At 41.6% G+C, this 21,057-nt stretch overlaps 1 protein-coding gene across 1 annotated transcript in view; it reads left to right on the top strand.

Moving 5' to 3' along the window:
* The first annotated feature begins 279 nt into the window (after positions 1–279).
* LOC102273056 (F-box only protein 16) overlaps positions 280–21,057 on the top strand; it is a 32,684-nt gene continuing 11,906 nt past the window's right edge. Inside the window, exons 1-3 of the mRNA XM_070366968.1 lie at positions 280–410; positions 5,755–5,890; positions 15,646–15,681. Coding sequence (XP_070223069.1) covers positions 5,792–5,890; positions 15,646–15,681 — 135 coding nt within the window. The 5' untranslated portion in view covers positions 280–410; positions 5,755–5,791. The remainder of the gene's footprint in view (positions 411–5,754; positions 5,891–15,645; positions 15,682–21,057) is intronic.

A 21,057-nucleotide genomic window follows, 5' to 3' on the forward strand; every position in this document is an offset into this window, starting at 1 on the left:
CCCTGGAGTGACCAGAACGATGTAACTGGGCATACTCAGTAGGTTGGCCTGATTTGGAACACACTTATGGCTTGAATGCGGGCATTTAATGCTGTTTGTTTCAGTCTGGCTGCATCTTCGTCCTAGCATTATATCGAGAGATGACAGCCTTTCCCACCCTCTCGGCGCTCACACTTTTCCATTTTGTCCGTGTGCCCAATTTTGGAACCAGCCCTCTAGGATCTCCCGGCCAATCAAGAGACCACACATTGTTGCCTAAGAGACCCCGGATGCCAGCGGAAAGATTTATAGGTAGTGATTGGACTACTGGAAGGGGGGGGGGTGCTAGACGGAGTCACGGAAACAGGAGCTATGGCAACACCAGCGCTAGAGGCTTGAGGAGAAAGACTTGAAGAGAAAGACTTAAAGAGGTGAGAGCAGTGATCACTGCATGAAAAAGATGGAGACTCTTTTGAGAGCTCTTCTCTCAGGTCCTCCTGGGCTTCTCACGAGCCTTGGCAGTGACCCCGGGAATTACATTTTGCTCTGTGTTGTCAGTTAAATTACCAGATGCATCATATATATGAAATTAACAACCAACAAATAATTATTTCTATGCCTATCAGAGCACTAGCTCTTTGCATTGTCTTATAGTTTCTCTTTGTTTCCACCTAGTTGAATATAAGATGAATTCATATTTAAATCTAACCGTACCCTATTTCCTGATCATTTCCTGGTAATCTCTTATTTCCTCCTCTGATGATACTGCAGTGTACAATGGGTGAGCTGTGTGTTAGTGGAGAAATTAAACCGTGTTCTGCTCTGTAAATGCCAAATAAAAACCCGATTATCCTGAGTCTAACCCCAATGCTCGGTTCCTAATGTTGAGTTGTACCTTCTTTGCCACTAGCTTTAATCCTTAAACCACCTCACCTCCACTATTGTGTTCATTCGTTCGGCTGATTTAGACAAGTATTTATTGAGCACCTACTGTGTACTACTGAGATTAGGATTCAGGTGAGCACATTCAGAAAACCACATTAGCAAAGACGCACCAATTTTTGTACCACATTCTCTGATCTGAAGTTCAGTGTGTCTGTACAGATAGAGCATGAAGGGAGAGAGAGGAAGATGAGCCGAAAAGGTAGGTGTGGGTAAATTCATGGTGTACCTAGATTAGCGTGCTAAGGATTCTGTAGCCATTATCGAGTCTCTGAAGGTTTTCGAGCTGAAAAATGACTAACAGACCTTTTAAAAAATACTTCCCTGAGTAGAGTAGTGGTTAGCCAAAGCTGGAGAGTAGGGAAATGTGGAGATATGGATCAAAGGGTACAAACCTTCAGTTATAAAATGAATAAGTTCTAGAGACCTTATGTACAGCAGAGTGACTATGTGGTGATGGTGGTGGTAGTTTAGTCGCTAAGTTGTGTCCCACTCTTGCAACCCCATGGACTGTAGCCCACCAGGTTCCTCTGTCCATGGGATTCTCCAGGCAAGAATACTGGAATGGGTTGCCATTTCCTTCTCCAGGGGATCTTCCTGCCCAGGGATCATGGCGACTGTAGTTAATAGTAATATATTAAATACTTGAAATTTTCTAGAAGAGTAGATCTCAAGGGTAATCACACACACAGAAGCACACACATGCACACACACGCACACGTGCACACAACCCACACATGCACACACACACAGTAACTATGGGAGGTGATGGATATGTTACATAGTTTGATTGTGGTAAGCATTCCACAATGTGTACATATATTAAAACATCACCTTAAATATATACATTTTTATTTGTTAAAAAAAACCCTCTTGTGGTAGACTGTAATCTCCATTATAGTCAAGACTTGTCTTTAAAGCTCTAATACAGACCTAATAGATCTTTAGTGAAGTTGTGCAATGGTAACAGTGTGAAGAATGGCTTTGAAGATGGGATTGGAGGTGTGTAACCACTGGAACTTTACCAGAGGACCTATCCTTGCCTTTAAGCATGACACTAGAAGCACACACTGGGGGTAAGGGCCATAAGCCCTTTTTCTTCCCCTTTATCCAAAGAAAAATTAAAGGGGAACATACAAGGACAGCCATTAAGGGGGAAAGAGGTCATGAAAAAACAACAGCAAGGTTTCTATGTAGAAGGAGGGAAGGCAACTTGCTTTGTCTTGTTATTTTTTTGTATGTTGTATGAAAGCGTCTGAGTGGTCTATTCTGTGAACCAGTGTGGGCATGCAGATAGGCACACTGCCCGTCTTCTAGAAAGGACAGAGGAAAAAACTGTAAAAGGATAATGACCAAAACTAGGGCAGGATACCTCCATTTGCCTGCTTCAATAAGACTATTATCCGGAGGGCTCTTTTTCTCAGCCAGGCCCATCTCCTGAAAACCAAACTTTATTCAAGTTGATTTGAAAAAAACCATTTCAAATAATTTCTAGCTCTGAAGAACCAGGAAAAAAAAAAAAAAAAAAAAAATGCAAAACCTTAGGGAGGCCCTGGAAAAGCTACTTTGTCCTAATCAGAAATCGTGCTTAGAATCAGATTGTTTTCTACTCAAACTGGGATAAGAGAGTTTCTCAGCTTACAGCTGGAGAAGGCAATGGCAACCCACTCCAGTACTCTTGCCTGGAAACTCCCATGGATGGAGGAGCCTGATAGGCTGCAGTCCATGGGTTCTCAAAGAGTTACACACGACTGAGCGACTTCACTTTCACTTTTCATTTTCACACATTGGAGAAGGAAATGACAACCCACTCCAGCGTTCTTGCCTGGAGAATCCCAGGGATGCAGGAGCCTGGTGGGTTGCTGTCTATGCGGTTGCTCAGAGTCGGACATGATTGAAGCAACTTAGCAGCAGCAGCTTACAACAGAAGTTTTTAACCTGGTGTAAGCAAAATGTAATGTTAATATGCATTTTTTAAGGAGAAGACTCACAGTTTTCATCATATCCTGAAAGAGTTTTATGGCCCTGAAAAAAAATAAAAGATTAAAAACAATTGGTTTAAGGAATTCCCTGGCCGTCCAGTGGTTAGGACTCTGTAGTTTCATTGCTGAAGGCCAGAGTCAATACCTGGTTGGGGAACTAAGATTCTGCAAGCCGAGTGGCTCAGCCTAAACAAATAAATAAAATTAAAAAAAATAAAAACACAAAATTTCAATCCGTTTAATAGAAGAAAGATCAAACATGCATAAATAGCAATAAAAAAGGAAATATATGATTTTTAACTGTGCAGATCTAGACTCAGTGATCGTGCTTTATGTATTTGCCTGCTCATGTGTATTTTTATAGCAGCCAATTAATAATACTGTAATGAAATCATTTCTTACACCTTTGAAACTTAGCTGTTAGGAGCTAAGAATGTGAGGGCTCATCTGAACCTCCTTAATTCCCCCTTATTCCAGTGGAATGGTATCAGCAGGCAACTGCAGAAAGATATTATCTATGGTTTAAAACCCTGAGGTTTTAAAACATTGGCTTTATCTTCAGCTCTGATTTAAGCCTGAGAGGGAATATTACATGTTAAGTGAGAGTCACAAAATTTCAGATCTAGCATTTAGGGGAATTGTCTGTAAGTCAAAAACAAATGGTTTTTTTAATTTAAAAAATATTTATTTTTATTTATTTGTTTGGCTGTGCCAGGTTAGTTGTGGCACGTGGGATCAAAAAATTGTCCAAGTGAATTCTTTGGTGGTCCAGAGGTCCTGGGTTCTATCCTGGTCAGGGAACTAGATCCCACATGCCCTAATGAAGACCTGGCTCAGCCAGATAAATAAATAAAAATAAATATTTTTTAAAAGTTGTCTTATATTTGCTGCTATAATTTTTGGAGCCCTGGGTCGGCAGACAAATCCTGTGCAGTCCCCAACTCAGCACCACTGCTTTGGATGTGAAACATACCTTCAGAGAGGAAGAAGGCACAAAAAACAGAAACACTGAGGATATATAGTGAAAATGCCATCCATCTGCTTTCAGTATTTTTCACCTTAAAATATTTTGTTGGGCCCCCTTCAAGGACAGGCTTTGAAGAACTCTGTAAATAACAAGAAGTTCTAAGAAAGTCTATGGTAATGCTATTTTTTTTTAACTTTTAATTTTGTATTGGAGTATAACCAATTAACAGTGTTGTGGTGGTTTCACATAAACAATGAAGGGTCTCACCCATACATATACATGGGTCCATTCTCCCCCAGACTCCCCTCCAGGCAGACTGCCATTGAGCACGGTTCCCTGTGCTGTATCGTGGGTTCCTGTAGGTTATCCACTTTAAATATAGCAGTGTGTGCCTGTCCAAGTCAATCCTAAAGGAAATCAGTCCTGAATATTCATTGGAGGGACTGATACTGAAGCTGAAGCTCCAATACTTTGGCCACTTGTAGGAAGCCCCTACAAGAGGAGTCTAAGAACAGCTTAACAGTCTACTACTCAGAGCATCTACGGTACTTTGAATGATCACCGTGGCTGTAAAGCAAGGCTAAGCCAGCATCAGTTACCTGGCCTAGCTTAGTCTCATGACTGGGCAAGGGGAGGCCACGTTGATTAACCAACCCAGCAGACCCTAAACACTGAGGGAAAAGTAATCCCTCATGGAAATTAGAGTGCTTTAATCTAATGAAGGCAGACATAGGGACTTCCCTGGCTGTCCAGTGGTTAGAATTGGATCATAAAGAAGGTTGAGCATTGAAAAATTGATGCTTTTTAATTGTGGTACTGGAGACCTTTGAGACTCCCTTGGACAGCATGGAGATCAAATGAGTCAATCCTAAAGGAAATCAACCCTGAATATTTATTGGAAGGACTGATGCTGCAGCTGAAGCTCCAATACTTTGGCCACCTGATGTGAAGAGCTGACTCCTTGGAAAAGACCTTGATGCTGGGAAAGACTGAGGGCGAGAGGAGAAGGGAGGCAAGAGAGGATGAGATGGTTGGATGGTATCACCAACTCAATGGACATGAGTTTGAGCAAACTCTGGGAGATAGTGAAAGACAGGGAAGCCTGGTGTACTTCAGTCCATGGAGTTGCAAAGAGCTGGACACAACTTAGTGACTGAACAGCAACAGTCATGGTTAAGACTCAATGTTTTCAATACAAGGGATGTGAGTTCCATCTCCGATTGGGGAACTAAGATCCCACATGCCGTGAGACCACAAAAATGAAGGCAGATATATACAGTACTGGGCATCGAAAACCAGTGTATTTTCCCCAATAAACCCAAATCTGTCCATATGTAAATTCTTGGCCTTGTCCATTGTACCATTATACTTCTTAAATATGGTAGCAAGCTAGAGCCCTTGTTAGCTAGATGTCAGAAAGGTAAGAGAGGAAGAAGGAGGTCACAAGGGACAAAGATGGAGTAGTTCAGATTGCACTGTGATTTTATTAATACTCCTCTCTGACCAATATGGTATGTTCTTAGCTAAGAGTGATTCTGATTTTTCCCCCTTGATCCAATGAAAATCAAACAGAGTTCAACAGACCTGGGTCTGATTCCCTGTTTCACCACCTACTGTCTGTATAACTCTGGGCAAAGCGTGTAACTTCAGTGAGCCTCATTTTCTTCATCTGTAAAATAATCTAAAACCCACCACTTTACCGTATTGTTATGGGTTTTAATTGAGCAAACCTGTTAAGTGCCTGACATAGAAAATGCTCCCAGTAAATGTTACTCTCCCCCTTGTCCCTCGTACACCAGGCTTTAGTCCCAGTGTACTAAAAAAGATTATATGGTATTAGTATTTTTAGTATTCTGAAGATCGTATGATTCATTTCTTCTGCAGGTGTAGTTTTTCTTACAGAAGAATATCCAGTTGTTTCATGATGGCATTTGCACCTCCAAAAAACACAGATGGTCCCAAAATGCAGACAAAGATGAGTACCTGGACACCCCTAAACCATCAGCTTTTGAATGACCGGGTGAGTAATAACTATTTTATTAGTTGAAATCATGCTTTAAAGGGAAAAAAAGCATTAAAAATTTGGTAGTCAAAACATGAACAGGAATTGCTTAGGATTGTGTAGTGGATAAAAAAAATGAAGGATTTCTTCAAAATTTTAATTGAAATAAATTTAGAACAAAAAGAAAACTTTAATTGAGCCCCAGTTACATGGCCAGAGTTGGCAAGAGATACAGAGTTCCTGCTTAGAAAGAAAAATCTTACGGACTTCCCTGGTTGTCTAGGGGCTAAGACTCTGCTCCCAGGGCTGGGGCCCAGGTTCGATCACTGGCCAGAGAATTCAGTCCCACATACTGCAACTAAAGACCTTGTGTGCTGCAACTAAGACCCAGGGCAGCCAAATAAATAAATATTTTTTAAAAGAATTAGGAGATGAGAAGGCCAGGAAGGAGTGTCTACCAGCTCCCCTTCACCTCCATATCCATTGGTTTTCAGGTTCTGAGTCTTCCTCCTAGGTCTCTTCATCCAGACCCCTCTTCTCCTTTGACTTGTGCACATCCAGCTCCATGTTCTCAGTTCACACACTCACCCTCCTTCACCTGGCACATTGCAGTAACCCCTCAGCTGGTTTCACTGTCTCTAATCCATCCTCTATTCTGGTCCCAGAACGATCTTTCTAAAATACCAAACTAATCCTATGAAGCAAAACCGATAACAGACTGCTCCCAAGGATAAACTCCACCCTACCCCCCATGCACAGCACTGAGGACCCGTCATGTGTGTTAGTCACTGAGTTGTGTCCGACTCTTGGAGACCCCACGGACTATAGCCAGCCAGGCTCCTCTGTCTGTGGGATTCTCTGGGCAAGAATACTGGAGTAGGTTGCCATGACTTCCTCCAAGGGATCTTCATGAACCCACGGTTTGATCCTTGGGTTGATTTATATCGACCTTTTTATGCAGGTCTTTACATCGCCTGCATTAGCAGGTGAGTTTTCTTTTTTTAATTTATTTGGCTGCAATTTTTGTTGAAGCATGTGAATCCTTAGTTGCAGCATGTGGGATCTAGTTCCCTGACCAGAAATCAAACCCAGGCCCCCTGCATTGGGAGCATGGAGTCTCAGCCCCTGGACCACCAGGAAGTCCCAGCAGGTGAGTTCCTTAACACTGGCGCCACCTGGGAAGCCTGAATAACTTTTGTCAAATTTTATGAGAATTTCTAGGGAATTCCCTGGTGGCCCAGTGGCTCAGAGTCTGTGCTCCCAATGCAGGGGGCCTGGGTTCCATCTGTGTTCAGGAAACTAGATCCTACATGCTGCAAGAGTTTGCATGCTGCAGCTAAAGAACCCACATGGCACAACTAAGACCCAGTGCAGTCAAATAAATAAAAATGTTTAAAAATTTCATGATAATTTCTAGATGAGCAATGATGAGAGAAATAACCATTTCTATTAGAAATGATATTTATTTTGTGGTTCAGAACTCACATTTTATTCCCTCCCTCATTTTTATTTTGGTTTAGTTAGGTTCTAGTTTGTAGTAAAAGTATTTTCAAAAATCTTAGCCTGCCATATATAAAATAGATAGGCAATGGGAATTTGCTGTAAGGCTCAGGAAACTCAAACAGGGGCTCTGTATCAACCTAGAGGGGTGGGATGGGGAGGCAAATGGGAGGGAGGTTCAAAAGGGAGTGGGTATATGTATACCTGTGGCTGATTCATGTTGAGATTTGACAGAAAACAACAAAATTCTGAAAAGCAAAATCCTTCAATAAAAAAATAATTAAAATTTAAAAAACTGTCAGATTACTATGTTGTACACCTGAAACTACCATTATATTATATGTCAATTATAATTCAATAAAAATTAAATATAATATCCAAAAAAATCTTGGCCCATGTATATACCCATAAGTATGTGAATGAATGTATCAATACTTAGACACACACATGGAATTTGCATATATATACAGCAAACTGTTAATAGTGTGTGCACATGTGCTCAGTCTTGTCCGACTGTTTGCAACTCCATAGACTGTAGCCCTCCAGGCTCCTCTGTCCATGGAATTTTCCAGGCAAGAATATTTAGAGTGGGTTGCCATGCCCTCTTCCAGGGAATCTTCCCATCCCAGGGATTAAACCCATGTCTCTTTATGTCTCCTGAATTGGCAGGTGGGTTCTTTATCAGTTGAGCCACCAGAGAAGCCCAACTATCAATAGTGGTTTCCCCTAAAAAGTTGGACAACATGGAAGAGTAGGAGGGAAGTCTGCTAGAAGAGAGAGTGTTTGTTTTTTACTGTATACAGTGCAATGATATTTAACAATTAAAAATATATATAAGTAAAAGCGAGCAAAGAACAATAAGGCTGAGAATTGAAAAACACAGGTTCCAGATCAGCTGCACTAAATAATCTCCTGCTTGACTTCAGCAAGTCTCTTATGCCTCTGTCTCTACTACCTGCCTTTGGAAATTGAGTGGCTTGGATCAGTTCAGTTCAGTTCAGTCACTCAGTCGTGTCCGACTCTTTGTGACCCCATGAATCACAGCACGCCAGGCCTCCCTGTCCATCACCAACTCCCGGAGTTCACTCAAACTCATGTCCATCAAGTCGGTGATGCCATCCAGCCATCTTATCCTCTGTCGTCCCCTTCTCCTCCTGCCCCCAATCCCTCCCACCATCAGAGTCTTTTCCAATGAGTCAACTCTTCGCATGAGGTGGCCAAAGTACTGGAGTTTCAGCTTTAGCATCATTCCTTCCAAATACCCAGGACTGACCTCCTTTAGGATGGACTGGTTGGCTCTCCTTGCAGTCCAAGGGACTCTCAAGAGTCTTCTCCAACACCACAGTTCAAAAGCATCAATTCTTCGGTGCTCAGCCTTCTTCACAGTCCAACTCTCACATCCATACATGACCACTGGAAAAACCATAGCCTTGACTAGATGGACCTTTTTTAGCAAAGTAATGTCTCTGCTTTTGAATATGCTATCTAGGTTGGTCATAACTTTCCTTCCAAGGAGTAAGCGTCTTTTGATTTCATGGCTGCAATCACCATCTGCCGTGATTTTGGAGCCCCAAAATATAAAGTCTGACACTGTTTCCCCATCTATTTCCCATGAAGTGATGGGACCAGATGCCATAATCTTCGTTTTCTGAATGTTGAGCTTCAAGCCAACTTCTTTCACTTTCATCAAGAGGCTTTTTTCCTCTTCAATTTCTGCCATAAGGGCGGTGTCATCTGCATATTTGGTTTGATATTTCTCCCGGCAATCTTGATTCCAGCTTGTACTTCTTCCAGCCCAGTGTTTCTCATGGTGTACACTGCATATAAGTTAAATAAGCAGGGTGACAATATACAGCCTTGATGTACTCCTTTTCCTATTTGGAACCAGTCTGTTGTTCCATGTCCAGTTCTAACTGTTGCTTCCTGACCTGCATATAGGTTTCTCAAGAGGCAGGTCAGGTGGTCTGGTATTCCCAGCTCTTTCAGAATTTTCCACAGTTTATTGTGATCCACACAGTCAAAGGCTTTGGCATAGTCAATAAAGTAGAAATAGATGTTTTTCTGGAGCTCTCTTGCTTTTTCCATGATCCAGCGGATGTTGGCAATTTGGTTCTTCTGCCTTTCCTAAAACCAGCTTGAACATCTGGAAGTTCATGGTTCACGTATTGCTGAAGCCTGGCTTGGAGAATTTTGAGCATTACTTTACTAGCGTGTGAGATGAGTGCAATTGTGCATTAGTTTGAGCATTCTTTGGCATTGCCTTTCTTTGGGATTGGAATGAAAACTGACCTTTTCCAGGCCTGTGGCCACTGCTGAGTTTTCCAAATTTGCTGGTATATTGAGTGCAGCACTTTCACAGCATCATCTTTCAGGATTTGAAATAGCTCCACTGGGATTCCATCACCTCCACTAGCTTTGTTCATAGTGATGCTTTCTAAGGCCCACTTGACTTCACATTCCAGGATGTCTGGCCCTAGGTGAGTGATCACACCATCGTGATTATCTGGGTCATGAAGATCTTTTTTGTACAGTTCTTCTGTGTATTCTTGCCACCTCTTCTTAATATCTTCTGCTTCTGTTAGGTCCATACCATTTCTGTCCTTTATTGAGCCCATCTTTGCATGAAATGTTCCCTTGGTATCTCTAACTTTCTTGAAGAGATCTCTAGTCTTTCCCATTCTGTTGTTTTCCACTATTTCTTTTTATTGATTGCTGAGGAAGGCTTTCTTATCTCTTCTTGCTATTCTTTGGAACTCTGCATTCAGATGCTTATATCTTTCCTTTTCTCCTTTGCTTTTCGCTTCTCTTCTTTGCACAGCTATTTGTAAGGCCTCCCCAGACAGCCATTTTGCTTTTTTGCATTTCTTTTCCATGGGAATGGTCTTGATCCCTGTCTCCTGTACAATGTCACGAACCTCTGTCCATAGTTCATCAGGCACTCTATCAGATCTAGTCCCTTAAATCTATTTCTCACTTCCATTGTATAATCATAAGGGATTTGATTTAGGTCATACCTGAGATGACCTCAGAGGTCCCTTCCAGGTCTCATATTCTGATTGTGTGAAAGGGGTTAAAAATAGATGCCCAAGTTTACAGTTGAGCAGACCGTGCCCATACGATAACTTCAAGGGCTTTTCTACACTTCTGCAGCAGGGCATTGGCCAATGATCAGCGTAATTTTGAGGTCTTCTTTTTTTGTTTTGGCCACACTGCACGGCATATGGGATTTTAGTTTGCTGGCCAGGGATGGAACCCAGGCACCCTGCATTGCAAGCACGGAGTCTTAAACACTGTACCACTAGGGAAGTCCCTGGTTTTTGTTTTAATTTTGCCTTTTTTCTATTCTGTAGTAAAATGAGAAATATGAAACTGTTTCAGTCTAAAATAAACCTCATAGGAGTTTAACTTCACAAGAGGCTTTAAGCAGAGAGATTGAATTCAAATGTAGATGCCAAAATTATAGCATCATCAGATTACAAGATAATTCAAGCCTTGTGAAAACGTTGAGAGGAGGAATGTTTTATAAGTATGTATTTCTTTGCTGTCTAGTGTAGGTTTTTTTTTCCATCTAGTGTTTTAATTGAAAGTGATCAACTTTTTTTTTTTTAATATGGTTCACACATGTAGTACAGTACACATGTAGTTAAAAGGGTGTTCTGAGAAAAAGCACCTAACCACCATCCATCAGTCATCATTTAGGAGCCCCAAAATGTCTTATGCCTCCATGGTAATGATGTCACATGGTGAAATATGCAACCACAGCGTCAACAGACTAAAATAACAACCATGGGATTTTGACTTAACAGCAGGCTCTGAGTAAACTGTGATGTAAACAAACTGCAGTATTCTGCAAGGAAAGACGATTCTCTCTAATGTTTTCCACTTGAAGTGATACTGTTTCCGGGCTCTTTTTTTATTTTAATCAAAGTATGGCTGATTTACAATGTTGTGTTAGTTTCAAGTGTACAGCAAAGTGATTCAGTTATACATATATATATCTATTCTTTTTCAGATTCTTTCCCTTAAGGGTGATTACACAATATTGAGTAGTGTATGTACTATAAGTAGGTCCTTGTTGGTTATTTATTTTATATATAGCAGTTTGAATATGTTAATCCCAAACTCCCAATTTATCCCTTCAACCCTCTTCCAGATTTTTAAGATCAAAAATCTGATTGCAAATCCTTGGAATGAAGGTTTGCTCCCAACCAGAGACTAAAATTCTGAGTCTGCCTAAGGACCTGACAGTTAAATAATTTGTTCCAAATTATACTTCTTGTCAAGGGTAGAGTCAGAACCAGATCTGAGTTTGTCTAGTGTTTGTCTTTCTGCCTCTCATGCCTATCAGTTCCTGCTGCTGCTGCTGCGTCACTTCAGTCATGTCCGACTCTGGGCGACCCCATAGACAGCAGCCCACCAGGCTCCCCCGACCCTGGGATTCTCCAGGCAAGAACACTGGAGTGGATTGCCATTTCCTTCTCCAATGTATGAAAGTAAAAAGTGAAAGTGAAGTTGCCCAGTCCTGTCCGACTCTTAGCTACCCCATGGACTGCAGCCTACCAGGCTCCTCCATCCATGGGATTTTCCAGGCAAGAGTACTGGAGTCGGGTGCCATTGCCTTTTCCTACCTGACTCTAATCGCCTTTTGGTGAAGAACTGGATTTGCTTGGACTCTGCTTAGACTTGGTCATTGGCCCTCTAAAGACCCTACCTCCCACCCTCTTTATTTTATTTTATTATCAATGACTGACTTTATTTATTATTTATTTATTTAAATATTTATTTTATTTATTTGTTTGACTGCACTGGGTCTTCATTACGGCATGCAGGATCTCTAGATGCGGAGTCTTTTTAGTTGCAGCATGTGGAATCTAGTTCCCTGACCAGAGATGGAACTCGGGCCCCCTACATAAGGAGTTTGGAGTCTTAGCCACTAGACCACCAGGGAAGTCCACCTGCCACATTCTTGCTCTCCCACCCCTTCAAGTCGGTGCCCCTTTCTTTCTGATGCCTTCTGTTGTCATTGGACACCACGATGGTCCTCCCATCCTCCTTTTGAAAGGGGGTTGTCATCCTGGGACCTAATTGTTTTTTTTTTTTTCCCACTCTCAGGTCAAACCACGGGCAGCAATTCATTGAGAATGTAGGGCTTGAGGTCAGAATAGGGAAGATCAAGGTTAGGGGTCAGAATAGAAAGACCATGGTTCTAGCAGGGTTTCCTAGGTGTTAGTGATAAAGAATCTGCTTGTCAGTGCAGGATATGCAAGAGACGTGGGTTTGATCCCTGGGTCAGGGAGATTCCCCTAGAGTGGGAAATGGCAACCCAGTCCAGTATTCTTGCCTGGGAAATCCCATGGACAGAGGAGCCTGGCAGGCTACAGTCCATGGGGTCTCCAAGAGTCGGACATGACTAAGCACTCTTGCACCACATGGCTTTCTAGTGAGGAACCAAGTATACTATTCAGCTGAACATACAGTCTGGAACCAATGATTTTTTTTTAATCTATAAAGGTAACCCTTTGGGCCTCTGCTTATCCTCTCTAAAACAGAAAAATTGAACAAAAAGATCTTAAGATTCCTTTTAGCCCTAAAATTCTATGACATCTGAATCTCTTGTTGTTCAGTCAGCAGGTGTTGTTGAGAGCCTCCCCTGGAACCTGTGGATCATATAAGGGAAAGTAGCTGTAATTTACCTGGGAAGCGAAAGTGAACAGAATCACCTGGTGGGCAATAGCAAATCCTAGAAAGGCCAGGTGGAGCATGGGCTGCAAGTGGAGGAGGAGTTGAGAAGAGGGAGACCAGTGGGTACCAGAAAAATGCTGGTGCCCGAGACTTGGGAGGGGAATTAGATGCTTGATAGGATTTTGTTAGACACAAGAGAAGGGTTCAAGAAATGTGTGAATCCTGATTTTTCTCTTTTTTTGGTTATTTTTTATTTTTTCTTGGCTGCACTGAGTCTTCATTGGTGCACGAGGGCTTTCTCTAGTTGCAGCGAGTGGGGGCTACTCTCTAGTTGCCGCACGTGGACTCCAGGCCATGCGGGATCAATAGTTGTGGATCACTGGCTTAGTTGTCCCAAGGCATGTGGAATCTTCCTGACCAGGAATGGAACCCGTATGTCCTGCACTTGCGGGCAGATTCTTAACCCCTGGACCACCATGAAAGCCCTGAATCCTGATTTTTCAGTCTTCTGAAAATGTCTATAGGTTTGTTTTTTTTTTTTAATTTTATAGGTTCTCTTCTATTTTCTTTTTCTTTGTTTGCTTGTTGTGACCACAACATTGGCCTGTGGAACCTTAATTGCCCAACCAGGGATCAAACCCTCGCTTTCTGCAGTGGAAACACAGAGTCTTAACCACTGGACCACCAGGGAAATCCCCTCTTCTATTTTCATCTAGAAATTCTAAGATTATCTGTCACTGTTATTTGAGGGTCCTAGTAGCCCAGGGGGCAGTTAATTAGGAGGGAGGAGAAAATGGGATTCTTTTTCTTCTTCTCTAAAGTATAAAAAGTGTCTACCTGTGATATATGATATTCCCTGGTTAGTAGCAAAGATGGCATTTTACAGGCCTTGAGGTTGTTGTTGAATCAATTATTTCAGTCTCCATTTTGCCTGCCCTTTGAAAGCAGAATTTGAGAGTCTAAAAAAAGGAAGGAAAACAGATCTGTTAGAAGCATGAAACCAGCTCCTCATCCTCCTCCACAAAAGGGAAGAAATAGGCCTGAGCTAGTTTCTAAATAGGAATGTTCTGACAGTGTGAGAGAATTTAGAAAGTGCCAAGAGGAAGGGAAAAACATGGAGCCCAATTTTGAAAGCCGACAGAGTGCAGGGTGGGCGTGAGAGAGACAGTCACACCTGTTCCTGCTGTCTCTTGCTTCCTGGCTCCAGATCGCCCTCCTCTGCCAAACCTTCTCACTCTAGTTGTCCCTTCCTCACCCATTCAGACAGATACACAAGTGACTGAAGCTCAGGAAAACGCCTCTCCACTAATATGTAAATACACTCACATGGGAGCGATACATCCAAAGGATATTCATTTGTCACAAGCATATTCATTCCTTCCAGCAAGCTTGAGCACCTGTAATATGCCACGTACAGCACTCTGCAGTGGAGAAGTCAAGGTGAATAAGACATAATTTCTGTCCTCAATGGTATATAACAACAAACCTATACAGATAAACACTGAGCTATAAGCCCAGAGGCGCACATATGCAAACATATAAGTAATGTACACCCACTGATATGTGAACTCATGAAATAAAAAAACAGAGTTGCTCACTCATGAATTTCACAAGTTCTAATACTAGTAATGCTGAAATATTTGGAGGGAGGTTCTCCGTTTTCCTATTTTTTTCCTTTGTCAGTTTTGTCATCACCTTTCAAATTCCAAAAATGATTCCACTTTATAGTTCCATTCTTTTCTAATTTCTTGCCTTTATTTATTTATTTTTGTGTGTGTGTATAATCAAGTTTTATTAAAGTATAAAGGAGATAAAGAAAGATTCTGACATAGACATCAGAAGGGGGCAGAAAGAGTGCCTCCGCCACCCCCTGCTAGTCTTTAGCAGGAAGTTATATACCGACTGTAGTGAATAGTGAAGTCGCTCAGTCGTGTCTAACTCTTTGTGACCCCGTGGACTGTAGCCTACTAGGCTTCTCCGTCCATGGGATTCTCCAGGCAAGAATACTGGAGTGGGCTACCATTTCCTTCTCCATATTTCTTGCCTTTAAAAAATAATTTATTCTCTACAATGAATTGATTCACATGGAGAAACTGAGAAAAAAGAAAGTTTGCCCAAGTTGTAATTATAGTTACCCTTTCAGGTACAAAATCTATCTCTTTATACTCAGTTGATAAAATGGAAAAGACTGGCAATATTTAGTGATTGATCCTTTAATGATGTCTTTTTAAAATTTATTTATTTTATTTTTGACTGTGCTGGGTTTTCATTGCTGTGCACGGGCTTTCTTTAGTTTGGGCAAGCAGGGGCCACTCTCTGGCTGCAGTGAGCAGGCTTCTCATTATGGTGGCTTCTCTTGTTGGGGAGCAGGGGCTCTAGGGCATGCAGGCTTCAGTTCTTGTAGCACGTGTGCTCAGTTGCACCGAGGCATGTGGAATCTTTTGGAACCAGGGATTGAACCCGTGTCCCCTGCATAGGCAGACAGATTCTTAACCACTGGACCACCAGGGAAGTCCTAATGATGTCTTTTTAATGGGTATTTTGAACCGTGAAATATGAAATCATTCCATCTTTTTTTTTTTTAATTGTAGGTATTTGAAGAAAGAAGAGCTCTGCTTGGAAAATGGGTAACTATTTAAAGTATACTTGATTCTAAGTCAAAAAGAGAAAGACAAACACCATATGAATATCACTTATATGTGGAATCTAAACTGAACCTACCCTCAAAACAGAAACAGACTCACAGACGTAGAGATCAGACTTGTGGTTGCCAAGCGGGAGGACAGGAGGGAGCAGGACGGACCGGGAGTTTGGGGTTGGTAGATGCAAGCTATTACATTTAGAATGGCTAAGCAACAAGGTCCTCCTGTATAGCACAGGGAACTATATCTAGTATCTTGGAATAAGCCATAATGAAAAAGAACATTAACAAAGGAGTGTGTATAAATCTGTATATCTATATATCCATATCTAAGTTACTTTCACACTTCCTCAAAGGAAACACAGTCTCAAGGACCATTGTCCATGATCAAAGTACAGTAAGTCCACTATGTATGAATGAGTTCTGTCCCAAAAGTGAATTCATAGGTCCAGTTTGATCATAAATCCAACAAAGTTAGCCTTGCTGCTACTGCTAAGTCGCTTCAGTCGTGTCCAACTCTGTGCAACCCCATAGATGGCAGCCCACCAGGCTCCCCCGTCCCTGGGGTTCTCCAGGCAAGAACACTGGAGTGGGTTGCCTTTTCCTTCTCCAATGCATGAAAGTGAAAAGTGAAAGTGAAGTTGCTCAGTCATGTCTGACTCTTCGCGACCCCATGGACTGCAGCCTACCAGGCTCCTCCATCCATGGGATTTTCCAGGCAAGAGGACTGGAGTGGGGTGCCATCACCTTCTCTAATCAAAGTTAGCCTTGGTACCCAACTAACACAATTGACTACATCCCGCTGTTTGTAAGCTTGCTTCTAGACATCCTGGGCTTGAAATTAAAAAACTGTTCTACTGTACTCTACACAGTACTGTAAAGTACACAAAAGCACAGCCACCTGTAGAGGATGGACACACATGACCGAGAACACCAGACACATGAACTAATGTGATTGGACATGCGAACACACATTTGCATCTTTGAAAGTTCAAAACTCAAATGTTTGTATGAGGGGACTTACTCTATCCATCTCTAGCCAATGTGTATTACTCATCAAATTCCTCTACAGTCTCATTGAGAGTCTCTTCCACCCAAGAGAACTAGAAACATGGTCATACAAAAACATGTACACTAATGTTCACAGTGGCATTATTCATAATTGTCAAAAATGTAAACACCCAAACGTCCATTTGGTGAGAAATAGATAAACAAAACAGGGTCTAGCCAAACAATGGAATAGTATTCAGCCTTAAAATGAAAGGCAGTTCTGTTTCAAGCTACTCACAGGAATGAACTTTGAAGACACTGTGCTACGTGAAATGAACCAGATACAAAAGGACCAATATTGTTTGATTCCACTTTTATGAAGTTCTTAGAATAGGCAAATTCACAGAGAAAGAAAGTAAAATAAAGGTTACGAAGGAATCAGGATGTTATTTAATGGGTACAGAGTTTCCGCTTGAGTTTTAAAAACAGTTCTTCAGACGGATGGTGGGGATGTTGCACAACAGTGCGAGTGTGTTTCATGTCACTGAACTGTACACTTAAAAATGGTTAAGATGGTCAATTTTGTAATATATAAATTTTGCCATAAATTTTAAAAGGCAAGGGCAAGAAAAAAGAATGAAGTACTATGCTACAACATAGATAAACTTTGAACGTAGTGTGTGAGTGAAAGAAACCAGACACCGAAGCCACCTAATATATGATTTCATTTATATGAAATATTCAAAATAGACAAATCCATAGAGACAGAAAATAGATGAGTGGTTTCTAGGGGCCAGGGAGCAGGGGAGGAGTGACTGACTGTAATGGGTATGGAATTTATTTGGGGGGTAATGAAAATGTTCTGAAATTAGACAGTAGTGATGGCTTTACAGCCTTGTGAATATACTAAAATGCTGGGTGGTGTGGCGTATGAATTGTACCTTAATTAAAAAAAAACAAATCAGGATCCCTTTAAAAAAATTATACTTGGATTTCTTTAACTGTGCTGCTGCTGCTAACTTGAAATAGTCCATCTTTAAAGCATACAGTCAAAGCCTTCTTTCCTTTGAAGGGAGCATCTTTGCCCCAGAATATAGTAGTACACAGAATATCCTACCCTGTGAGTTACTGAGATTCATTTTCCCGAATGTCTTAGTCCATTCCGGGTGCTATAACAAAACACTGGTGGGGTGGGGGCTTATAAACAGCAGAAAACTTATTTCTCATAGTTCTAGAGGTTGGAAAGTCCAAGATCAAGATGCTGGCAGACTCGGTGTCTGGTGGGAACCTACTTTCTGGCTGAGAGACTCTCCATGTGTCTTCACGTGACAAAAAGTCTAAAGGTCACTCTGTAGTCTCTTTAATAAAGGACACTAAACCCATTCATGAGGGCTTCCCTGGTGGCTCAGTGGTAAAGAATCCGCCTGCCAATCAGGAAACTCTGGTTCGCTCTCTGGGTCAGGAAGAGCCCCTGGAGTAGGAAGTGGCAACCCACTCCAGTATTCTTGCCTGGGAAATCCCATCGACAGAGGAGCCTGGCGGGCTACAGTCCACAGGGTCGCAAAGAGCCGGACACAACTGAGCAACTGAGCATGCGTGCTCCCAATCCCATATATGAATGTGCTCCCTCATGACCTAATCCTCTCAAAGGCCCCACGCACCTCCCTGGGTCATTACCATAGGGTTAGGGTTTCAATTTAGGAATTAGGGGTGACATAAACATTTAATCCATCCCACTAAGACGAAGATAAAAAGCATTGTATCTTACTGTTCTTATTTGTCTGATTTAGTCACCACTTCTTCTCTGTGCTGGTCTACAAGCTCCAGTCTAAGGAGATTTACTAACCTAAAGAAAAAAAAAGTCATGTACTCAGTGTTTCTGGAAGACTTTACATATCCCCTGGAGAAGGAAATGGCAACCCATTCCAGTATTCTTGCCTGGAAAACCCCATGGACAGAGGAGCCTGTCAGGTTACAGTCCGTGGGGTCAAAAAGAGTTGGACAAGACTGGTCGACTTCACTTTACTTTTACAAGAAAAGGGGCAATATTGATTTCCTTCAGACAGGAAAACTGTCTAAAGGGTGGAAGAGATTCTTACCTGGAGAGCCTTTTGTGTCTTTTGAATTTTTAATCTTGTGAAGGTAATACCTATTCAAAATAATAATAAAATTTTATAAAATAAATTCACTAAAAATGGCAAAATGAAAAATACCCAAAATTTAAAATCTAAGTTTTTCTCATATTGTGTTTGTGTTTTTAAACTAACTTTGTTACCAACAACTTAAAAAAAAGACTTATTAAAAAAAGCAAATAGATAAAATAAAAAGAGATATCTTTAAAATGACTATATTTGCATTTTCATTCTACTTACTATGAGTGGAAATTCCTAAATTAATATAACTAGGGCCAATGTTCAGGCAGAATTCATTGGTATGGCTGACCTGCCTCTGTCTATTTTGATTGGTTGGTAGCATTGCCTGGAGAAGGCAATGACACCCCACTCCAGTACTCTTGCCTGCAAAATCCCATAGATGGAGGAGCCTGGTAGGCTGCAGTTCATGGGGTTGCGAAGAGTCAGACACGACTGAGCGACTTCACTTTCACTTTTCACTTTCATGCATTGGAGAAGGAAATGGCAACCCACTCCAGTGTTCTTGCCTGGAGAACCCCAGGGACGGGGGAGCCTGGTGGGCTGCCTGCCGTCTATGGGGTCGCACAGAGTCAGACACGACTGAAGCGACTTAGCAGCAGCAGCAGCAGCATTGCCAGCTGTTAAACATTTTTAATATCACCCTGGATAAAATTCAAGGTCTTCAAACTTTTTAAAAGATCTTGTTGAGTCTTTTCTTTTACCATAACTAATAGAAGCATATATTTGCAAAGGTCACTGATATTTGCAAAGATCATTAATTATCTCTCTACTCCAATCAGTCAAACTGCAGGGTCAGGCATGGTTTTACCGTGCTCCTTGTTGTATATTGCTTGATGCTATCAGGCACTTAATAAATACTTTCTAAATGAATAAATGATACTCACTGGTTTTTCTCTTTTGCCCAACAACAAACTTATTCCATAAATTCACTACATCATATGGTAATCTTTATACCTCCATGAAAGCCACATGAATTAAGTTTGAAGGGGATATTTCCAGTTTATTTTTATTCAGTTTTCTCTCTCCATTTTAGGTTTTAGGCTTTTTTTGTCTGTGTGTTTTATGAACAACATAACAGGTGGATAGCATAAGGAATGCATTTTCAATAAAGAAGAAAGGAGAGAAGTAAAGATTCAGGTTTTTAAAATTTTTCCTTTATTTATGGCTATGCTGGGTCTTCCTCGCTGCAGAGACTTTTCTCCAGTTGTGGTGTGCAAGCTTCTCATTGCCATGGCTTCTCTTGTTGCAGAGCATGGGCTCTAGAGCCTTCTCGTTTAAGTTGTGGCGTGTGGGATCAACACGGGCTCAGTAGTTGTGGCATACGGGCTTAGTTGCTCCGCTGCATGTAGGATCTTCCCGGATCAGGGATCAAACCCATGTCACCTGCGTTGGCAGGCAGATTCTTTACCACTGAGCCACCAGGGAAGCCCGAGGATACTGATTTTTAAACTTAGCATTACTTGGGATTTTCACTGTAGGACTCAAGTATTGGCTTTAAAGCTCAATCTCATATTAGAAGTAAAGTCACTTTTAAAAACAATCTGGATAGTAAGGGGCAAGATGTAATGTGAAACCTATTCAATGACAGACAGTCCAAAAAGTATTTTATTTTTAGCCATGTGTGCATCCTCAGTCGTGTCTGACTCTTTTGTGACTCCATGAACTGTAGCCCGCCAAGTTCCTCTGTCCATGGGATTTTCCAAGCAAGAATATTGGAGTGGGTTGCCATTTCCTTCTCCAGGGGATCTTCTCAACCCAGGGATCAAACCCAGGTCTCCCGCATTGCAGACAGATTCTTTACCAGCTGAGCCACCAGGGAAGCCCAAGATATTATAACCAAAAAGCAAAAAATAACAACCTCTTCCTTCATCTTGACCTCACTGCCTGAGAACTTTCCTTCCCTTGGTGTGAGATGAGTGGTACTAATGCCCTAGCAATGGTCCTCACATCTTGAAAGTGCAGCAAGAATCCTTGTAACAACTACTCTGAAAATGGGATTTTCACAATCCTATTGTCAAGAAATCCCTATACAACGGCATTAAAAGTAACTATAAAATATAATTATGATATGATATAAGATAGTATTGTTGCTGTCTAGTCACTAAGACCCTGTGGACTGTAAGGCCACCAGGCTCCTCTGTCCATGTCATTTCCCAGGCAAGGATACTGGAGCCCGTGCCATTTCCTTCTTCAAGGGATCTTCCTGACCCAGGGATTGA

Source organism: Bos mutus, unplaced genomic scaffold, assembly GCF_027580195.1.
Source record: "Bos mutus isolate GX-2022 unplaced genomic scaffold, NWIPB_WYAK_1.1 CTG351, whole genome shotgun sequence".
Lineage (NCBI taxonomy): Eukaryota > Metazoa > Chordata > Mammalia > Artiodactyla > Bovidae > Bos > Bos mutus.